The sequence below is a fragment of the Oreochromis aureus genome, linkage group 17, assembly GCF_013358895.1.
Source record: "Oreochromis aureus strain Israel breed Guangdong linkage group 17, ZZ_aureus, whole genome shotgun sequence".
NCBI classification, from domain to species: Eukaryota; Metazoa; Chordata; class Actinopteri; order Cichliformes; family Cichlidae; genus Oreochromis; species Oreochromis aureus.
Window position 1 is genome coordinate 14896690 of NC_052958.1, and position 22522 is coordinate 14919211.

A 22522-nucleotide genomic window follows, 5' to 3' on the forward strand; every position below is an offset into this window, starting at 1 on the left:
TTACAGCTGGCAATATGAATAAGCGGTGTCAAATGTGTATACACCAAATGCCACATGGTTTAATTAATGGCTTCACAGAAGAACTTTTTAAAAGTGACTGCTGCCTTTCCTCATCAATTTCATTCATTTTAAAGCTTTTAAAGCCTTCGAGGAAATGCATGGGTTCAAAAAACATGTCCAGTGTATTGAAATATCAGCAATACAAGGTGTTTCTGCTCATAACAGATCAGTGGATCATAAGGTTTTTCTCTATAATCTTTACCTTAAATTGCCTGGAGACAACTACGGCTTAAAATTGGTGCTTAATAAAAACATTTGAATTTAATGGTTTTTTCTATCTTTAGTCACAGGAAGAACAAGAAGTCCCACAACAGATGGTTTGTCCGCTGATAGAGCCCTAATCTCTGCATCATGAATTCAATTTGAGATGATATGAAGAGACAGATGACATTAAGAGAGAATAAATCCACAGAAGAAATGTGCCGGATTCTCCAAGAGCAACCGAGTTGCCAAATATCTCAAAAAAACAAAAACAAAAAACAAAAAAAACAAACAGTGTGCACATGTATTTTAACATAAATAAATAGATAAATAAATAATATTGATTTAGCCTTTTATTTAGTTCTCATCCTACATGTTTTAAGGACGTTATTTACTGAACTTGTTATTACAGTGAACACAAGCTTTCCAAAGTTCTACTATACTATGAGTGGTAAAAGATCAGATCATATCTGCCCCTTCAGTCAGAACATTATGCACTTGTAGCTCGTACCTTGCACTTCATCATGTCGCTGACCCTCTGCTGCATGGACTGCCCAGCTTTGGGTCTGACCAGGATGTAAAGGGCTTTGACCTCAGGGCAGGACCTCAGCAGCTTCTCCACCAGCACTTTTCCCATGAAGCCCGTGGCTCCCGTGATCAGCACATTCTTGCCAGCGTAGTATTCCACTACGGACGCCATGCTGCTACCCGTTGCGCCACCGCAGATGTCCGTCAGTCTGGTTTGCGCGTCTGTTGCTTGCTCTAACCCGTCGAGGTCCCGGCCTTCACACAAGTCCTGCAGAGCGAGGGGGAGGATAAGAATGAGGATAGGCAACCTCAAACTTCTCTAAAGCTGGTGTCAGTTTAAGCAATGAAGCATGGAGCAAGAAGCTAAATATGAACTGTGAATTGCACTAATGCAACAAGTGCACAGTTACGCGTGAATGTCCAGGCTTTGACAGATTTAGTCTCATATATCTGGAAATGAAAACAAGCATTTCAATAAATTGAAAAATATGCAGCAGTGGTGGCACGTCTCGGTTTTGACCTTCAGAGAAGAAGCATGTAACTAGTCTGCAAACTTTATGAATATTTATACCATGAGGGGGAGGGAGGGTGATGCTCGGGGCAGTGTGACATCAGCTGCATGTGTGAGCGGGTACAAGTGTGTCAGGTCCACCAGCAAGGGCTCAGCAAAATTTTAAGATTTTAAGCAGCAACTGATCACCGCTAACCACAATAACCTTTTCAATTTATCCATAAATGCAAAAAGCAACAAATCAGAAATTATTTTTACCTGTGCAAAATATATTAAACAACATAATTTGATCATAGATGGACTCTTTGAATACAACTGACATGAAAAAAGCAGCTTACTATTTGATTAACGGATCAGTTGTTTGCCATTTTAGAAGCAAACTATTTAAAATAAAATCACAGTTTAAATTATTCCACTAAGGTTCAACTCACTCAAATTCAGTTTGATAGAGGAAAAAAAAGGGAAAATATCAATTTGGACTCTGTATCTATGTCTCGAATGACCTGAAGGGACTATCAGTGAACAGAGGCTGTTGTGTACAACACCAACGAACAGCCACCTATGATGCAGTCTCTTCCCAGGTGATTCAACCTCCACTTATACCTTGACTCATGTGCTTAATGACTCCCATGACACGGGAGAGTTGGTCAGTGACTCTCAGGACCATCTACAAGGTGACAACCCTATTAGAGGTTAAATATCTGAGTCTCCGTCAACAGTTAGAACTGAAGCAGCCTTTTGGATGACAGCAAAAATATCTTCAAGAACCTAAAAGAAATTCCAGCTGCCTTCTGCTCAAGCACTTCAGACTAAACATCCAAACTGTCTGCTAAAAATTCCAAAAACTCCTTTTATCCATGCATCCAAATTAAAACCGAACTTCGTTTAGAAACAAAGGAGGGAAGAATGCTTTCATGTTACTCTACTGCTCTGCTGTGTTCAGATTTGGATATATAATACGTAACTGAGGACATGCAAATATATTGCATAATATAAATAGCTTTTTATGATTGTAAACCAATTACAGTGAGGATTGCTAGAATCAAAATTAGACTATTATTCCCAGCTGCAGTTATTTATATGGCACTGCTTTGATCTCGGAAAACCAAACCTAAAACAGGGAAGGCATTAGTGACAATCAGTGTCTGAATATAAACACAGGCTTCCACATACATCACTATGGTTGACCAGTGTTTGCCTGGGTTTGCTTCAAGGTGAAGACAAAAACGCATCAATAAGTTGGGCTGCAACTAACAAATGTATAATTTTAGTTACTGCACATACTTAGTGGATGCCTGCCAGGTCGTCGTATTAAACATACTGCATGTGACTTCTTTGCATCATGATGTCCTTGACATTGAAAAACAATTTAACTCTATCGCCACCCAGCCAGCACAGCATGTGGAACCAACCATCTGACATCTGCTCCTAAAGTTACAGAACAATCCAGAACGACCTTGTTCTGAAGACACTGTATGTGTTTATCTGTGACACATAATCTTGTCAAGCAAGGTCGTAGTTTTGTGGGAATGAAGAACACGGCTTTTCGCGTTGACTCATTTATAAGATGACAGATATTAGCTGGAAGCCTGATTAGCTACAACTTTCAGATAATCTCAACACATTTAGAAAGACGGCAAAACAAGATGGTCACACTTATCTGTATTTCTATGGTTTATAAATCTTGGCGTTTACACCTCGCAGCATCTTGTCTCGATGATAATTTGAACTACATGGTGTATGTTCTTGCTGTACACCCAGATTTATCTGTATTAAAGAAATAATGACACATTGCTAACAATAAGTTTATATTATGTTTTAACTGATGACCCCATTAAAAATAATAGTGAGCCCAATGTGAGCTCTTCACAGACAGCATTTGTAATATAGTTGGCAAACTGTTGCCAAAACCTTTTCCAGTTGATCGATCTAGTCGATGAGTTCTCAGAGCAACAGATGTGATGGATTATGATACGTTTCTGAAATGACACACTGTTGCGGAGAAGTTTCCCCCTGCTATTTGCTGTGGGTGCCCTCAGTTGTGTTGTAGTTTGAACGCAGAACAAAACTAAAGCAGGCGACGCACTTGAAGTGAGCAAGTGCATGAGAAGTTACATTACGCCAGGACCTTGGAGGCTGAAAAGACTCACATATATTAAATGTACAAGACTGCTGGTATATTGAAGTGAATGGCATGATTTCAGTAATGACAAAGCGAGCTGCAACCTTCAATCCCAGCAAACAACTTTGGTTTAAAGCTATAAAAAAAAAATTAATGCTAGAGCTTATCTTTAACCATCTGACATTATGCGTATTCCATATGCAATAAATCATATGGCAGTTTTTAGTTTTATTTGACACCTGTGTTGTAACGCTAACACTGACTCTGTTGGACTTTGCCCTTATTTCCTGTACACAATAGACGACTATAACTCAATGCAACCTGAGAAGTCACATGGCCTCAGATATGCTGTGTTTGTGACTCGGTGAGGGAGGTTGTGCCATGAGTCTATTCTGATCAAGGCACTGTGTTGATGTGTGGGCTAAAAGCTCACCAGCACACTGCCAGCATTTGTGTGCAACCACACCAACTAATCAGTGATAAATCATCGCCTCTTAAAGACTAGATGACAGCTACCTGTCTCTGGTTGGTATCACCCCCCACCCCCACCCAACACCACACAAACCAGTCACAGAGGGAGGGCGGCAGTGGTAGTGCGCCCAGTCTCATTCAACTTTTTGACAGCAGCCCCTAAAAACGCAGGACTTGACTAGTAAAATTTTCACTTGGCAACAATAGGCACAACATTTAGCCAAGACTGATGCTTGATCAGCACCTTCAGTGATACAGCAGAGCTGTGATTGTACGCAAGATGAAGCTACGCTCCTTCTCTTTGCTTCTTTCATCCTCTCTCCTGTGCTGCAGATTCCCAGCATGTCTGCCCAAAGACAGAAACCAAATCCTCCTGAGCCAAACGTGGCCCAGATAACAAAAACAATCTTGTATTTACTTGCTTTCCCTCTATTCTGCCGTCTGTGCATGCAATTTTAAAATCAGATTCCCTTTCCACACAAACACGAGGAAAAAAGATGGGTGTGTGCATTCGGTTTGGTTTTCTACGTGTGTGCACTTGAAAAACAAAAAATGTGTTCCAGAAACTAAACGCTGGGGCTCCTACTGACATTTATGTTTAATCCCAATTTTGTCCCGTTATTTTAATCCAATATTCCCCATCTTCAACTTTCAGACAAGGCAGTATCTCCAGATCTACCACTCTGTACACACAGATGACAACAAAGAGGTCACAGTCAAGGTCCTCTGCTGAGGCCCCTGACATTTCAGCCTTGTTCTTCACATAGATTCCCTGTGGACAAGAGGACAAGAGCACATGGGCTGAAAGTCACTACAGATTAATGCCTGACAATGGAAATGTTCCTGCAGCTGGAAGAGTGTTGGAATGGCCATGCATGAATCAAATTCATGAGACTGAATGCTTTTGAAACACACAAGGTTACACAACTCCACCCCCTGCTTCTCTCAATGCCTGTCAGTTACACTGAAGGTGTCCACCCTCTACAAGCCAACATGGAAAGTGGGGCTAAACAAGTCCATTACTCTCCTTTAGTTCAGAATTATGCATTTACAAGATGACTACAAGAAGTATAGAATGCATACATCCCAGGAATTAAAAAAAGAAAAGTATTCACCGAAAGTTTATAAATTGAAATTTGGTTTATTGTGGTAACTAGCAGCAACAAAAGACGCTTTATTTTTAAAATGACACACACACACACACACACACACACACACACACACACACACACACACACACACACACACACACACACACACACACACACACACACACACACACACACACACACACACACACACACACACACACACACACACACACACACACACACACACACGCAAAAGGGTGGTAAACTATATCCAAAAGAGTTTTACGCACCGTATGGACTGACACGCTGCCTCATGTTAACAAGAACTCATATGGTGAGATCATGTACCTAACTGTATCTAGTTTACTCTGTAGGAGCACCATTCTGCCCAATTGCATGTGTCCATCCATAATTTGATCATGGACCACAAACCTTCATGTCGATCTTTGAGGACTCCATCCTCAGGTTAGGAGTGCAACAATTTGTCCCACCACCAGCCCTGTTTACTTGCCTTTAAGGTGAAGGGTCATATTTCTAAAACATTGGAAGAGGTTGGAGGTTTGCCCAAGTTAACCTCCATAGAATCTCATGTTAAAATCTCCAATTTTACAGCATTAAAAAGCATGTTTACAGACTGGTGCAAAATCAGGGGCCTGTATGGCTAGCAGCAGCCCAATCAAAATGCATCCAAACCCAATGATTGACATCAACGTTGATACTGTCTCCAGGTTTGACAGTCAGTCAGTCAGTCAATACAACAGGTACCGATGGTGGAGCACTGCTACCCAAGGAGCTGACCGTTAAGTGCATAGCCTCAAAATTTAAAAACATAAATAAATAAGCAGTCTGAACTTTTTAATCACGTAATTTTCTGGGTAACACTAGAGATTCAGTATCTCAATATGGATGAAGGGTCTATAGATAGTTCTTTTTCCTCAGGCACCCAGCATATTCTCTTGGTTTATTTTTGTCATACTGCAACTGAATTAAACTTTACTTTTAAATCCCTCAGCCTGTCCTTGTCAATCACACAGATTATGAAGGACAAGCAGAGATGAGGTCTGTCAGCAGTGACCTTGTTGTGTTGTCATTGGTGAATAAGACTGCATCTTCTTTTAGAGTCTATATTATGACTTGAAAGGAGAAGTGCTAGGCAGCAAGGACGAGCCCTAAAAGTTTAGGGACAAGCTTCTCAGGTTATGATGCCATCTTGACAAAGTACCACATCGCATCCAAAGTCACTCAGGGGTCACTTTAAAAACAGAGCTGGGATACAGCTCTACTCAAGGCATACAGCTCAGCAGCAGAGGTTTACTGTTGTCTGCAGCTAATGCTGCTGCACTCTGGCCTTATTTCATGTCTCCTTTTCTTCACACTGAGGGCATTTTTTGTATTATTCCTCAAAAGCCACTCTCCACAGGAAATCCACGCTGTTTGTCTGAGGAAGCTTGTTTTAAGCCACAGCTCTGCAGTCCTTCTGCCTCCGGCCTTTCCCCACACAACCCTTCCATTACTGGGTCAGCTAAATGCAGCTGGAGACGCAGGCAAAAATCGAGCTGCACAGCTGCACACTGGCTAAAGCCATTATAGCCGGACAAAAGCTGGCAGCGGGAGGAGGGGAGGGAAAAATAGAAAGAGCAAAATGATGCAAAATGCAGCCAATAATTAAAGCAGCATTAGTCGGTGCCAAGCAGCACAAAGGAACAGTCAGGCCCTTTCACTATCGCACAGTGACGGCAGTGAAAAAAAGAATCCTGAAAAGCTCAGTTAAGTATACAACCACTACTGGCTGTAGTTTCACAGTGGTGTGCCAACATGGACTCTAGGAGATACACCTTTATCCACCATCCAGAAGAACCACAAAAGTCAATACATCCTCCATTTAGAGATAGAGGAATCACCATCAAAGGCTTAAATCAACAGAGAAGCAATAGTGGTCATCCCAGCTCCTAACCCACAAGTCCACATTTCTAAATTTGGTTTTGTTAGGCTCACCGTGCTGTTTAAGGCAGTTTCTGGTTCTTGTCTCAATGACAATCGGAAGAGAGGAAATGAGTCTCTTTTCCCTGTCCCAGAGAGACTAGATGAGGGTGGGGTAATAATGACCTGACCACAAGATTAAATAAAATACATTAGCTGCTAAGAGTAACACTTGAGAAAAGCATGTTAATAGCGACTACTGGGCAAGCCCTTTAGTCTTTTAGTTACTGTTATTATGCCTGCAATTTACAGTGATAAGAAAAGTAAGCTAAATTTACAAGCCTCAGATAAAATCTCACTAATATTACAAGCTTATAATCATACTTTATATACCCTATTGGAGAAACATATGTAGCAGAAAAATGTGGAAAGTGGAGGGATCTATTGTAATAGTCAAGCTAAAGTACTAAGTGGACTTGAATAGGTTTGAGCTTAAAAGTTAACTAAAGCTAATGGATTAGCATTACTCACTTGCTAAATGTATAGCTCATAGTTTTAAATTATTACCCAATAGTATAGATAAACAGAATTGTCTATAAACATAAAACAAGAGTTTAATTACAGCAACTAGTTAAAATTATAATAAAAACTGTATAAAACATGAGTAACAGTTAAATTGTTAGGCATAAATACGGCTAATAGTTAGCCAAGCCAAGCGTATGCTATGGCAAGGAGCTAATAGTGACGCTATTAGCGTCTTGCTAATAGCATTACCATCAACTCCTTTAAACAACAATAGCTAAGATTGACATAGCTGTAACTGTGAAATTGTTTGTTACATTGCATAATATAGATATTGATGGATCTCGTTAAAAGAAGAGGAAACTACACAGTAATAAAACATCGCCCATTAATATGTTTTTGTTCTGTTCGGAATAAAATGTGGTTCTGGTGTTTTATTGAGATACTAGATAAGATAAATATAGAGGGCACGGAAATCAATAATAATATCCTTAAGAAAGAAATCATAAATGAAGATCACAATATTTCATTCTTACAGTATTTTGTCTGGCTGCTTATCTTACATATGGATAATCAAGTGTCAAGTTCTTCAAGACAGAGCTACTAGCATTAGCCATTTTAGCATGACTACAGCATAAAGGACATGGTGCCTACATGATAAACACGAGTGTGCTTTAGCAGTGGCTTACTATATGTTACATCAGATAAACCCACTATAAATGTGACAAGTTATACACTACAGTATTAAAGATGTTTTCAGCATACTGCAGCTCAACTCCCCCGCTCTGGTGTATGAGGCAGTAACTTTGTCCCTTACACAAACCCACATAATTGCACAGCACTTTTTAAAAAGGGCCCTTATCCAAGACTGCATTATCGCATAGAACGGCAGGTCTTCTCTCCCACTCCATTTTTTTTTCTAAGGCAGCTAAATGCTAATCTAATTAGAATTAATTATATTGGCCGTGGGCTTCAAGGATTTAAGCAGCACCTCTTTAATTCAACCTTTTCACTAAACTATGAGCAAGTGTCAACACAAAGGTCAGTGCTCTCCGTTAGATATCTGGCCGTGGGAGCGCTGGTGTGTGAGCTAATGTTTCTGTGTGCACGTGTATATGTTTGCGTCAGTGCGTTGTCTACATTGTATGCGATAGCAGAGGGATTCTGTAATTACACCAGCTGTCTCTGAGTGACAGAGCCTCCGTGAGCTGTGGTGTCCATTTACGCCTGGCTTAGACCCAGGCTGCCAATCGCACCCGCAGTGCAGCTCTCAGGCCAAGAGGTCAGGAACTTGTATTGTGTGTTCAACGTGGTATGAAACCCCGTGCACCACTTTCAAGTAACAAACACTCTCCTCCAATTATTGGCTGGAATCAGCAGAGTTTGATGACAGCTTTTAATTTTATGTAATCTGTGTATGATTTCAACTCTTACCGACCCTTGGGAACAAACTGCCCTCCAGCTTTTCTTGAGGACAGTTGCAGTGGTGTGTGTGAAGCATATGCAACTGTACCAAACTGAGTTTAACTATTTAAAAAATAATAATAATAATTATTATTATTACGTAAGACTAAAACTGGCATCAGAAAATAGTTACAATAAGAAATAAATCAAAGCAATGCACTGGAAGAAAAAAAAAAAGACCTACACAACTTGTATCCTTAAATATGTAGTTCCAAAATTTTGCAACACAGTGAGTTTACATCAGATGGCTCAGTCATCCACACCTTTTTAAACAGCTTCCCTCAAGGCTGAAAAAGATATGTATGCTGCCACAAGCTTCACGTGTCATATGTTCATTTGAATTCAACTTTCCATATGGTAAACAGTTACAGTGGAGGAAAAAAAAAGTGTCATTGTATGTTTAATCTGAAATAGCATCGCTGGATTAAAGTTTTAAATGGAAAAGGTGACAAGGAAAAACTACTGGAGATTCATGGAAGCCACAATTACTCTGATTCCTAGAAACTCAGCTTCCGTGCACCGAGAGGAAACCGATCACCTGTCCCATTGTCTGAGGGCCACGGGGAGAACAGGACTCTCCCTGAACCATCAACACCAACTCACTCACTAGAATACCAAAACTGCAATGTTATACTTTGAAATTAGAATTAGAATAATTGGTTATCATGTTGATTTTTCCCTTAATGCAAATACGGGGATATAAATGGATTCATGGACTGCACAGAGCCATAAATCACTGATTCCCAACCAGGGGTCTGATCAGTCTTCAATCCATCAACCAGACCAGCTGAAAACTAGGTTATTATAAGACAAAACAGTGCCTTTGTACCCCTTTGTCTTGATGTCTTGAATGCAAGTTCAAGACATTTTTATTCACCTTCCTGGTCCTCCAACTCTGTAATCAGTTGTCACACCTCTTCTGTTGAATTTAAATTCAGACTTTGCATCAAGAATTTGATTCAGTTCCCCCCACTGTGTCATCATGCATTTTGGCGGTAGGGCAAAAAGCACGATCCATCACTCGAGTGTACAAAAATTTCAATTTACTTCTCACTACATCATGTTCATTATGTAATGACTGATTTAGGACACAGCCATATATTTCTTTGATTTCACTGAGCAAGCTGTTGGCAGTACGAGTATCCAGTTCTTTCAGCTAATGTAAAAAACACCCATGCAAACTCAGGCTGCAGAGAGCCTGCCAGTGTTTTATGAGCTATTTGAGGGAGCCATTAGCAAAATGGCTGACCAAAGTCTCTCACTTTCCATAGCCAATCAAGCTTAAATACAGTATCTAGACATGTCGTGATGATGGGTGAGGCGGTCTCAAAAACCTAATTGCAGAAACAGACCAGTGGCACAGGCCATAGCCGCTCTGCCACTTATCCGCAGGCTTGTTATTTCTAATGTGGAAAGAGGCTTGCAGGATTTAAAGCTGCCATCAGTTTTCCATGCAAAAGGTTGGTGGCTCAGTCAGAGATTGGTACAACCCAAATGGTTTCACCAAGTTCTTTTTAGGTTTTTGCTAAATTTGGTCTACTGTCTGACAAAAACACCTCCCACCTACTTTAGACAGCAGTAATGAAAAGGTTTAATACCCCAACAAAAGCCCTTGTTGCAAAATGTTTTCTTCATGTCAAACATGACCAAACAGTCCAGGAAAGTTAATGCTATACATAGGGCTGCTCAATTAATCGAATTTTAATCTAGATTACGATCGGGGCTTTCAACGATCATTAAAAATGACTGAGCCGATTATTAGCACCTCCCTCGTGCTTTATTCTCGCGCTGCTCCGTGTGGCAAATCAAGCGCACCTCTCTGCGTTTCGTCACAACAATTAAGAGGACCTGAGGGAAGCTCGGAAAGCTAAGCAGAAGTTATTTGTAGAGGAGAGGATAATGGCTGCTGAAGAAAGAATGCCGTCGGTTGAAAAGAGAGGTAAAACGACTTCAGTGGTGTGGAAACATTATGGGTTCGCGGAGTCAGACGTGGATCAAATATTGTGCAGCATTTTGAAGTTCACTAAACATAGATCTTTACATTTTTCATTTATTTTTTATATTGCAAACATTTCCACTGTGATCAGTATTTGCACACTATTTTATATTATTTTTTTGACAATCTTTAAAGCCATTATTCAATACATTGTTATTGTTAAATAAATATTGTCAAATAATCGAGATCTCAATTTCAGTGAAAATAATCGTGATTATCATTTTTGCCATAATCGAGCAGCCCTAGCTATACATCCACTGAACACGCTACGTCCAGATGAACAAAATCAACTTTCTGGGATTTCCTAACCTGGATGATCGAGCATGCATCAAGACATGACCAAGCCATGAGAATAATTACCCCATGGTGGATATTATTAGTCTCAAACTGAAGCTTTAATGGTGTCATATATTCAATACTGGCTTATAATGACTGGTTCATTCTTTCGACCAATGACACAAAGCTCACTTGCACGGAAACAGGTATCTGTGACCAAGTGATTTAATTAGCTATCCAGAGCAAAGATAGATTACAGTGCACACAGAGTAATGTAGTCCTTAACACACTACAGCATCACCTTCTGTCAATGCCAGCTAGGTTTGTAATTAATGACAGAAGAGCTCTCCAAGTACCTCATCCATTTATGCATCCTCCTTAAAACCTCCACCCACCCATCCATCCACCCACCCACCTACCCATCCATCCACCTATCTTTCCTATATGCAGATTAAAGTGGATGGTTCTAAACATGAGAGCTATGAAAACCCACAGATTATTTCATCTGCTGCTGGACAGATTAGGTTACGTTAATGCAACGAGATCTCTCCACTACACAGTCATAATCTTTTTATCTTTGGCAATTGATTTCAGAGAGGGTGTTCCTTGTGTCACAATCACTCTGATCATTTCGGCACGGTTGTAATAATATCTGAAAGGTGTGACAGATTTGATAAGAGGGCACATACACACATAAACACATAAACACATAAACACATTTTAACAGAAACTCCTTTTTAACTGAGAGCTGTGGCTGATGTAGTCACAGTAATCAAGGCGTATCTTAGCTTGCTGGATGAATGACACAAACAAACCACTGGATTAACAATTCTGTTCAACTAGTCATTTCTTGATATAATGGTTTTAATATGCTGGTAAATACATGGGCAAAGGTCAAAAATAACTTGCTAAAAGGCTTTATTAAACACACCCCATCAGAACTATGAGCCGTTTTCAAAGTGTGTTGTTACAACAACCTGCCCACGGTTAACTTCACAGCAGCTCAGGGAGTGGCAGCCTTCGTCATCAGCTCTGCTGTAGACGGATGATGCATGACAACAACTTTGACTAATCACTGGGTGAGTGAGATCTGTTCGATATTTAAAACTAAGGCAGTGCTGAGATAGTTGCTTTGGCAGCTAGCCATGTGTCCTTGTATAAATGGCTGGGCATTTATCCAAAACATCCCAGATGCAGACAGCTGGGTTGGGCCACCCTGCCACAAATGGCCCTAATGGGGTCCCAGACAAACATCAGTCCAAATGAGCCCCAAAGGCGTATTTCATTTACTGCCATAAAAAGACAAAATCCAGGAGTTGTACTTTATGACATAGAGTAGTAAGTTTAAGACACTCAAGCAACCAAACAAACTGAATGCCTCAGCCATGAGCAATCTGTCAGTCCAGTCAATCAGCCAGCTGTTACATCATCAGTGGAAAATCTTGCTTGATTGGGAGGTGAATGAGGATCTACTTGTTTGACAGGCAATACAAATCAAGACAATGGAAGAGTTTAAGATTAAAATGAGGAAACCATTTGGGGTATAGCACTGTTGAGGTTATATTTAACAAGTAAGCACAACAGCAACTTTAAGCACTAGAAGTTCATAAAAAAGTCGAGTTTTACCATCTTCGTAGTGCACGCGGAAGGCACATATAAGCTTGGAAGAATATCGTGCAACAACCTGGATGAACAGATCAATGCAATTTATGTATTTCTTTAATAGTGAAAGTTAAAATAACTGACATTTACTTGCTCAGAAAGGTAATTTCTGGAAAAGCAAAAGTTTTAGAGCTGGTAAGTCAGTGATTTCTCTACTGCAAAATCATGAGGAACTATTTTGATTAAAAATAGTTCGAGCACAAAAAGAGGGAAAAAAGACAACTTTCAAAAAATGTCATCAAATCACCAACAACCTCAAATATAGAAATAATAAGCATTTTGTTTGCCTCCCCCCCCCTTTTTTAAACTCAGTCTACAAATATATACCTGAATTATCAATAATGGAAATTGCAAATGTTTAAGCTAAATGTACAGACCAAATCCACAATTTTGAGGGCTTTACAACTGCAGATTTATATAATAAATTCCTTTTCTCTAGGTTTGCAATAGAAACAGAATAAGCCTCTTTTATTAGCACTGACTGCTAAATGAATCGCGGCTAATACCTTCAAGAATCCCCCATCAAACAAACAGTTCAAAGCAAAAACTAAACTAAACTAAAAAAACTGTATAGAATGACATAAAACCAGAGCTATGGGTCTGATTGGAAGATAACATCAATAAACACCCAATGCTTTTAAAACCACGTGCACAACAATGAACACAAGAGTCTACAGATCCTATCATAGATATTACCATCTGATAAAAAAAAACCCCAAAAACAACCCCACCCAAAATGTTTAAAATGTCAACAATGACTGAAAACATGACTTTAAATTTTCAATATAACTCACATACTGTGGGAGCCCTTCAAAATAAAACTGAGCTTAAAACCAGAAAATATGATTATAACACATCTCATGGCTTGATGCTGTGGAGGCAAGGCATAAAGCAAAAGACCAAGTACCTCCCTTCTTATGAAGTCAAGCGACTGCTCTACAAAACCATCATCCTGTTGGTTCGGAGGTTAGAAGCGCTTTATTCAGCCCGTTTCAAAGAAAACCGTGTCACATTACAGGAAGTAAGGACACAGTTCCCTTTGATATCCTACCTTTCTTACATTAAGTTTCTTTGAAACCTGGAGTGTGGGAATATATTGCATGGGGTGATTGTTGTAAGCCTTTGTGTTTGCTGAGCTGTGTTTTGAACACACACCCACTAAGATAATGTCCAACCTATTATGCAACACAGGCCAAAGACTCAAATTATGTTCAGACATTGTGCGGTGGTTTGGGTGTTTGTCTTTTCTCAGGAAGTCTTATCAGATCATGACTGACCTGACTCACTTTGGGGGTTTTTTTTTTAATTCTTGCTCAATTACTCAAACGATGAATTGCTTCTTAAACAGTCACAGTTCATACATTAAAGTTTGTTAGGACATGCAGGAAACCCAAATTACATACTTGAGGCCACAACATGCTTGTAGCCATGTGTGAAGCGGCATTCCGTGAAACTGTGAAACCCCCGCTTCACTCGTAGGATCGTGTTTCTGGAGAAGCTGTCACACTCGCAACAATGGATTAATGAAACTGAGAAAGTAACACTGCAACACAAACTTGAACTTCGAGCAAGTAAAGACTTGAGTCTGAAAGAGGCACCTAATGCACAAAAACGCTTTACTCTTCCAGCAAGCCATCACCAAACATGTTCAAATAGGCCAACTGATACACAAGATTAAAGTGAAGAATAATCTGGTCTCGCCTACATTTATTTACACTATTTAATTGGCATCAATACACTGTGAAGAACTGCCTAATGACCACAACCAAATCAGAAGTGCTACCTAGAATTGGATTTCCCTGAAGAAAACAATCATTTTCTGGCACGTTCTACAGTTGTTCGTAATACACAACACACACCTATCCATCCATCTATACACAAGAAATCCTGATGTGAAATCTGCTTGCATGCTCCGCTGTGACTTTGTTATGACTCTGAAGCCAGTACGAATGGGAGCTCCCTGTTTAAATCTCCTGAATTTAATTCAGACGTAACCTCAGAGTGGTGTTATGCTCAGAAATACTCCCCTGTGATGTGGTTGGTCATTGACAACATTAATCAACACAGACAGAAAAAGCCTCTAAATCCTCCAATGGATATTACCCTCCAGTGACAAGCGGTCATCAGAGCACCCATGTCCCTCTGGGGTTCAATGTCACACCAACGCTTCGATATCCCCCTCTGGTTATTAACAGCATGGAGGCTCACAGGAACCACAGATGGAGAGCGAGTAGCAAGGTGACACATGCTAATTTACAACATCTGCTCAAACCTTCAATTTAAAAAAAAAAAGGGGGTATTGCATGTATAAACCTTTCAACCTGATATGGTCTGAAAAATACACTGATAGAAAACACTTGAAAATGTATGGAAATCTTAGTATTTTCACGATTTTTCTCCATTTACACAATAAAAGAAAACACTTGAAAATGTATGGAAATCTTAGTATTTTCACGATTTTTCTCCATTTACACAATAAAAAAAAAACACCTATTATCATACAGGAAGTTCACCTAAAATGAAATACAGAGAATTAGTAACAAAAGGATTCCACCCGTTTGGTCCTACATCTCTTTTTCAGTACGAGGCTAATCTGAGGACTAGATGGAGTATTCAATGACTAGAAAAATCATTCCTGTACTCAATCAGACTTGCCTCCCATTCTTACTTTAAACTTGTTATTTAATAACTTATTAACTTTTAATAATATTTCAATCTAATCAGTCCTCTAAAAAGCATCTCTCCTCTCACTTCCTCTCATGGCCCTGACCCCCTTTCTCCTGTTCATTTATCCTCACCATCCACAGCCTTAAAGCAGCAACTGATTCAGACGTGTTCAGGTATTCCCATGACAAAGGGCAAACCACAGGTGCAGGGACACCTCTTCTTCATTAAGCCTGTCACAGGTGTGTGCTACTTTTAGACTATTTAGTGTTTGGCATGTTTAAAGGGAACTTTTCGGTGTTTCTTGCCAGGGATTCAGAAAAAAAAAAAAAAAAAAAAAAAAAAAGAAGGACAAAGAAAACTAATGCACCCGCAAAACAAAGTGATTCTCCAAAACAGTACTTTGGTTAATAAACATGAACCTACTTTGCAGACCATGAGAACCTGCGGAAGGGCTTTTACACTCCTAACTAGGACTGCAACGATTCGTCGATGTCATCAAGACATTGTTGACGCGTCATATTCTAAAACCACGCAAATGTGTTTATGTAAGGAAGCTAGGGGGCAGAAGTGCCTGTATCGTCTGCCAAGACTGCAGTCAATACTAATGAAGAAGAACACAGAGCGAACAGCAAAACAGCTAGATTGTTTTTTTTTCCCCTCACATTAATATTAAGGTTTATTTTGAATGGTAAACCTCTTCAACCTAATATTGGGTAGTTAATCTATGGGTTGGACCATATATATCAGTTTAATTGGTTTTGAACATGACACCATCTGAGACATGATATACAACCAATATACAAACACAGGAAGCGGAGATAAGAGTTACTGAAATAATCACTGACTAATTAAAGAAAAATTGGCAGATTAGTTGAATACATAAGTATTCAATCGTTGCTGCCCTACTCCTAACCTGACACACAGTACTAGGAAGTCCAGTATGACTTGGCCCTCATGAGGGCCCTTATTTCCCCATCATGCAGATACAAATGACCCCAACAGAGCACTTTGCTCCCGGGCTGCAGGCTTACTTTTGGTTTCTTGAGTTTCTGAAAGTAGAATGGGAGGCAAAGCCTTCAGCTTTCATGCCCTTCTCCTGTGGGCAGGATGGGACTATGGGACTGAACTGTCCCATAGTTTGTGTTTTACCCTCGTCTTGGAGCTCTTCTGTTTCTCCTCACCCTCTCTAACTGGGAGCAGTACATGGCCGGCCCTCCCTGATGCCGTTTGCCCTATTTACTAATGCCTACAATACTGCATTGATGTATTTTATTGTGAACTGAACTTTGACTCAATTAAACACAAAATAGTTGTTCTTCATTCAGTCGCAGGCTGTGCAGAACATTGCCGAGGGCTGCTGCTGGCCTGTGAGATACAGTTTGAGATCGGTGGATTTTGGCTTCTTTTAGTGTGCTTCTGCAGCATTTATCATTTAATAGCCAAAAGCATTTTAGCTCCTCACCAGTTCTTGCACTGGCTTAGCTGGTATGACTGCATGATTCTGAATCCTACTGTGATGAAAAGGCGGCACAAACAATCAAAGGAGTGCAATCTGTAGTTTTCCACACATTCAAATCACTACAAAGATGAAGCCTCTTATGTGTTTATGAAGCTGCTGCTGTTGTTTTTGGCATGAAATGAAGATGTCAGATGGGTCAGAGGATATGAATGAATGCAGATAGACAGAGATAAACAGCACACCCACCAACAGGATGAGCTTTTATTTCCTGTTAGCCTTTTTAAACATTCATTCCAGGGCAGTCCCTTTTGTAGATTGAACTGCCACAAAGTGACTACAATTTTTTTTTAAATGTATTATTTAATGCCACTAGCAAATGCTAAATTCCCTGTTTACCCCGAGGAGTCTCACAGTCTAGGTGATAGATTGGCACAAAATGTTTCACTGTGTGGACATTTATGGCTCCTCGACCAATTAACTGACCTCTCTGAGGCTGTGTTCCCCTTTTCAGAAGACCTCTAAAGAAAGCGCAGTGAAATTGAGTTGATGCAGCTCTGTTTCCCTGAAAATTAATCATAAGAACTTTCATGCATAACCAGGCTGTTCTCATTCCTGAGACATAAAGCGTAGTGTAGCTTTTTGCTATGGCTCAGTTGCACACAAGCTTTTGTGGGCATTACATGGCAGAGTTGCAATAAAGAAGGCAAATTTCCAGTGCAGTCTCATCGAGCATTAAACGTAAAGTAAAGTGCTATACAAATACAGGCCATTTACCATTAAACAACCTTTAGCACCTCCAGCTCCCAAAGAGCAAAGTCTGTGCGATGACCAAGAGTACAGCTAACTATCCTGTAAATTCCCTAACCCTAACCCTAATGGTCGATCTCCCTTTGCGCTGCCTCCTGCATGCTTTATCCATGCAGCACAAAGCCAAACTGAGCATTTTCTGTACAGGTCATCTCCTAGTTAGATGTGAGATCAGAGTGTCCGAGTCTGATTCCATGTGAAAAAATACCCCTTTCTTCATTTAAAGATCTCGAGTGTTCCCCTGGAACAAATTAACTTACACACTTCAAATGGTACACTTCACAATATCCAGAGGTGAATGCATGATATGTTGCAGGTTACAATGGTTAAGCAGGATCAAATGTTCAATATGGCTCTCTCTCACCAGAGATTTACGGCCGTGCGGGACCCGCTTATCTGCCAAAGAGGAAGAGCAATTCCCTCACCTCAGACCACATCTTTATATCAAAGCCCTCTTAAAACTGTAGAGAAAGCAAAAGAATCATCTTCCAGCACGCATCTAGGCTTAGTGTGCCATATACTACTACTCTGTGGTATGCACATGCACGGAGGAGGTGTTTTGGAAAGAGCAGAAACACACCTCCTGAGCATTTAAAGATTTATTAGACACCTGAGAAAAGAGGGCAGAAAAGAAGTGCAAGTGTAAAGCAGCTGTGGAGAAAGAAGTTTGCAGTAACACATGAAGCAATCCGGAAGCTACATGAGGGACTTTCTTTTTTTGTGTTACAAAATGCATCAAGATCATAGAAAGTATGTGCTGAAAGAAAACAAACAGCAAGCACATGTGATTTCAAACTGGACTGCAAATGCAGGAAGGCAGCGGGCCCTACCTTTCTGCAGTCATAAACATACACTGTCTAAATGCACACACACTCCTGGACAGGGTGTGCACACTCAGCTAACACTTATCTGAGAGCCAAATATAGGCCATCCCTTGAAGATAATTAGAACTCATTTTGTGATCCTGATTTAGAAATCAGTACAAGAAGCTTCTCATGTCGTCCTTTAGACCACAAAGTTATGATAAGATGCGAAATAAAACATGCTCCCATGAGGAGATGCAAGACTCAGAGAGGGGACAGCCGCCCTCAACCCCTAAAATGAATGATTTTAACTGGTTTTCTCATAATGCATGAAATCAGTATTATAATCTGCTTTGCATATGATCAACAAGGACAAACAGGAGGGTGTTTATATCCGATATATCTGATTTTATCTCCCATCTTCAACTTTTTGTTTGACCGGTCATGGAAAGACTTGGTTGTGTGTGGGGAGTGGATACTGAACAGCGAGGGAGAAGCAAGTGAGTCTCTTTGACACATAAAAATAAATATTAAAAGATGTCATGATTTAGTACCGTTTTAGCTGTTTATTTGCCTTTCTCTGACTCACACAGAGTAAGCAGCCTGATGGACAGATAAAGCTCCTTTAACAAGCGCACGATGGGGAATTTATGGTTCAGAGGTGTCAGCACATGGGAAGTCCGTGGGCAGCTACTGACCGTCTGTATACGTCCAGAGAGCGTCTGTTTTCAGATGGTGGCAGTGTCAAATATATGTCGTACAACCGGTCTGAGTGCGAGGTTATAACATCTAAAGAAAGTTTCCCGGGCAGCTGTGCACCGTACTTTTCACAGCCAATTATTATCATCATTAATATTGGATGAAACTCAGCACTGATGTCTTTCACTGAAAATCATGAAACAATTACCAAGAAAAAAACATAACTGGTTGTGAGCATTTTCAGGTGGGAACTATTTTCTTCCACCAACCAGCAGAAACTTGTATCTGGCTGACTTGACAGCTGAACTAATGTTTACCTTTGTCAGACTGAGCCTCTAGGCAATGGCAGATGGCTATAGGGTGACATATTTAAAGGGTGTAGTTTATTAAAAACGAAAATTGTTCCTACTTGAATCTGCAACAACAAGCTTTGCTGGTTTTTCTGAGTAACTTGGTGATGAGTTCTGGAAAGAGACGCTGTTAGAGAGGTTTTCAATTGCACAAATGACGTGCGAGCTTTAAATACCACACACTGAGTGCCATTTAGTGTAATAATAGTTAAGAGAAGGCTGATATCAATAAAGGTTTGTGGGCAAATGGTCAAATATCTTTTATATAATTATACTTTTTGTTTTTTGCAGGGTGAAGTGTCCCTTTAACTCTGTATGGCGATGACAGTTAAATTCACAAACCCCATGTACTCCAGCCTGAAAGCAGAACAATCACATCTGTAAAGGAATCTGTACTAAATTTATTTAGTTTCACGGGGCTCGGATGTGCGTTTAAGTGGCTCCAGAAAAATCGGAAAAATAATAATAATAATAATAATAATAATAATAATAATAATAATAATAATAATAATAATAATAATAACAATAATAAATGAAAGCAAGGCCCTGAACACAAGCTGGTCACCACCGACTGACACATGGTGGAGAGTCATCCCAGTCCCAGTCAGACCCCTGAGCAGACTGGAGGGGACTGAAGCGGGTCGCTTCCACATGGCACGCCACACAAACACGTGACCGTCACCGGGTCTCTTACCTGTACCCAAAGCTACCATCCCCTCCACACACACACACACACACACACACACCGATATCCATCACTGCGACAGTTAGAAAGCAATTTAACGGAATTTACATCATCTCAAATCAAGCAAACGCTTTCCACTTCAACTGCGTCAAGACACCGAGCTCCACAAGCACTAACTTCCGGTGTAAGATTTCAAAGTAAAACTAAAGTAACGGAAAAAAATGGTAGGGTACCAACAGAATTTCTTTTTAATCAATGAAACCCAAGATTATTATAGTAAACTGAAACTAACCTAAAATTATTAAATTAACATTAAGTACACTTCTGCAAGCTAAAATAACATTTTAAAAATGGAGAGGAAATTTCTACAGTTTTAGTCCAAATGTCTGCAACTGAGACTACATGGCTTTCAGTCAAGAGTATAATTCTAAATATTTAACCTCACAAATACTACAAATAATATAGTAATTAAAAGCCAAAAACCAAATAACTAAAGTTAAATAAGCAAACTCAGAAAGGGACTGAAAGGCAGGCCAAGGTGACGATCAAACACTCCAAAACCATAAATGTTTTTATTTAACAAGGATCTTAACATCTGTCAAGCTGGAAACAGAGACTATTGGATATTTTTGCCTGAAAGTCAAATTTCAGAGTTCAGGATTCATTACTTGGCATCAAGAAGCCAAGTAACTACAAATTAATTAGATAGACAGATAGTACTGTGAGGTTCTACAAAAAAGCTAAAGGAAAACAAAAATTAGACCAATAATGTGCAAAAAGTAGAGCAAATAAATCATATCTACACTATAAATCTAAGAAACTCAGGCACCAATTTTCTTTCTGCTCTACACATAGCTATATATTTGGGGATTTGACGCTAATAACAGTATGTATATAAAAATATATATGTTGGTATTTAAAATGAGCAGTGTAACTCAAGAGTCGATCTAAACTATTTATGCCAATGTGAAGCCACTCAAAGTGTACAAAGCCAAACTTCAAACCATCACTTTTCAGTTTCTAATCAGCTGGTGTGGTCTGACTATAAATTTTAACCTTAATAGGCGGATTTAGTTAAGAAGTGTTTACCTGTAACAAATGGTATATTGGGTATTTGCGTCAAATCTGATCATCTTCAGTACAATGTCATAAAATGCGCAGAAAGCAACAAATAAATAATTTCATTTTTAATTGTTTAACAGGATCCTACATGAGGTTAGCTATAAAGCCATAGTTTTTTTTTAATTGTTTTAATATGAAATCCAGCATTCCCACTTCCTGTCTTATTGGCTCTATCGGCTGCCGGCTTTCCGCAGATGCTCCACGCCGACTGCGGCTCCCTCTGCCCCGCTACCCGCCGTCCTGACGTTCGGAGGCGGCTACAGCTTCGTGCTAACAGTGTGCTCTCTCTTTCCCTACACAACCCCCACCTCTACACTCAAACACATCACGGTTAAAAAGCGAAAACACAGCGAAATGTAGCAGCTGGCTGTTCACACGGACCCTCTGAGCGTTTTCTGCCCCGGCGTGCTGATGCTCAGTCCCGACCCCACATCCGACAAAACGGGTATAAGATGCTCGGCCAGCGGCGTGCCACGACACACCACCGAGTCCCTAAATCATTATCAACCACTCACCGTGAAAAGGCGGTCGCTTATGAGTGAAAGAAGAAGAAAATCGCTCCCTACCGTAGACATCGGTCGGTGCTGGTGGATGCTTCCTCTTGAAGCTGTCAAAGAGGCTGTGCGGCGCAGCAGCTGCGGTCTCTTTGCCTCCTCCCACCGGCCGCCCTTGGCTCTGGCTCCTCAGGATACTTCCAGGGTAAGAAAAGCCCGGTTCTGTGAAGTCGACAGACTGCCTGCCTGTCTATCTGCAGACTAGAGCAGAGAGACAGACAGCTACACCACCTCTGAGTGAGCAGGGCGTGTCACCCAGCCCGTGACCCTCCCCTAGTCCCGCCGGTACATGTCGTCCTGCTGCTTGCTGAGCTGCTGAGCCGGCGCCACAACAAATTTCATTCAAAAAAACTGGGGGGTTAACGTGGCATGCTTGGTATGCACAAGTCATCTGTTGTTGAAAAACGAAAGGGAGAGCTGTGTAGTGAGTTATCAGATTAAAAACTTCGAGACATGACTGACACAAAAATAAAGTAGGATATTGGTAGTTGTGAACGATTTGAGGGATTTCATGGCTAGATTAGTACTATGGGAAATAGGGAATGTAGCTTG

General features: G+C 40.3%; 1 protein-coding gene across 3 annotated transcripts in view; it reads right to left on the reverse strand.

The window, feature by feature from the left end:
• si:dkey-97m3.1 (fatty acyl-CoA reductase 1) overlaps nucleotides 1-22230 on the reverse strand; it is a 56223-nt gene extending 33993 nt beyond the window's left edge. Inside the window, exons 1-2 of one of the 3 annotated variants that reach the window (XM_031758118.2) lie at nucleotides 21983-22230; nucleotides 773-1057 (exon numbers count right to left, since the gene is read on the reverse strand). In XM_031758118.2, coding sequence (XP_031613978.1) covers nucleotides 773-1057; nucleotides 21983-21991 — 294 coding nt within the window. In that variant the 5' untranslated portion in view covers nucleotides 21992-22230. Of the gene's footprint in view, nucleotides 1-772; nucleotides 1058-6979; nucleotides 7075-21931 lie in introns of those variants that run through there. The other 2 variants (XM_039601197.1, XM_039601198.1) reach the window with 2 other exon arrangements.
• Between the last annotated feature and the right edge of the window lie 292 nt (nucleotides 22231-22522).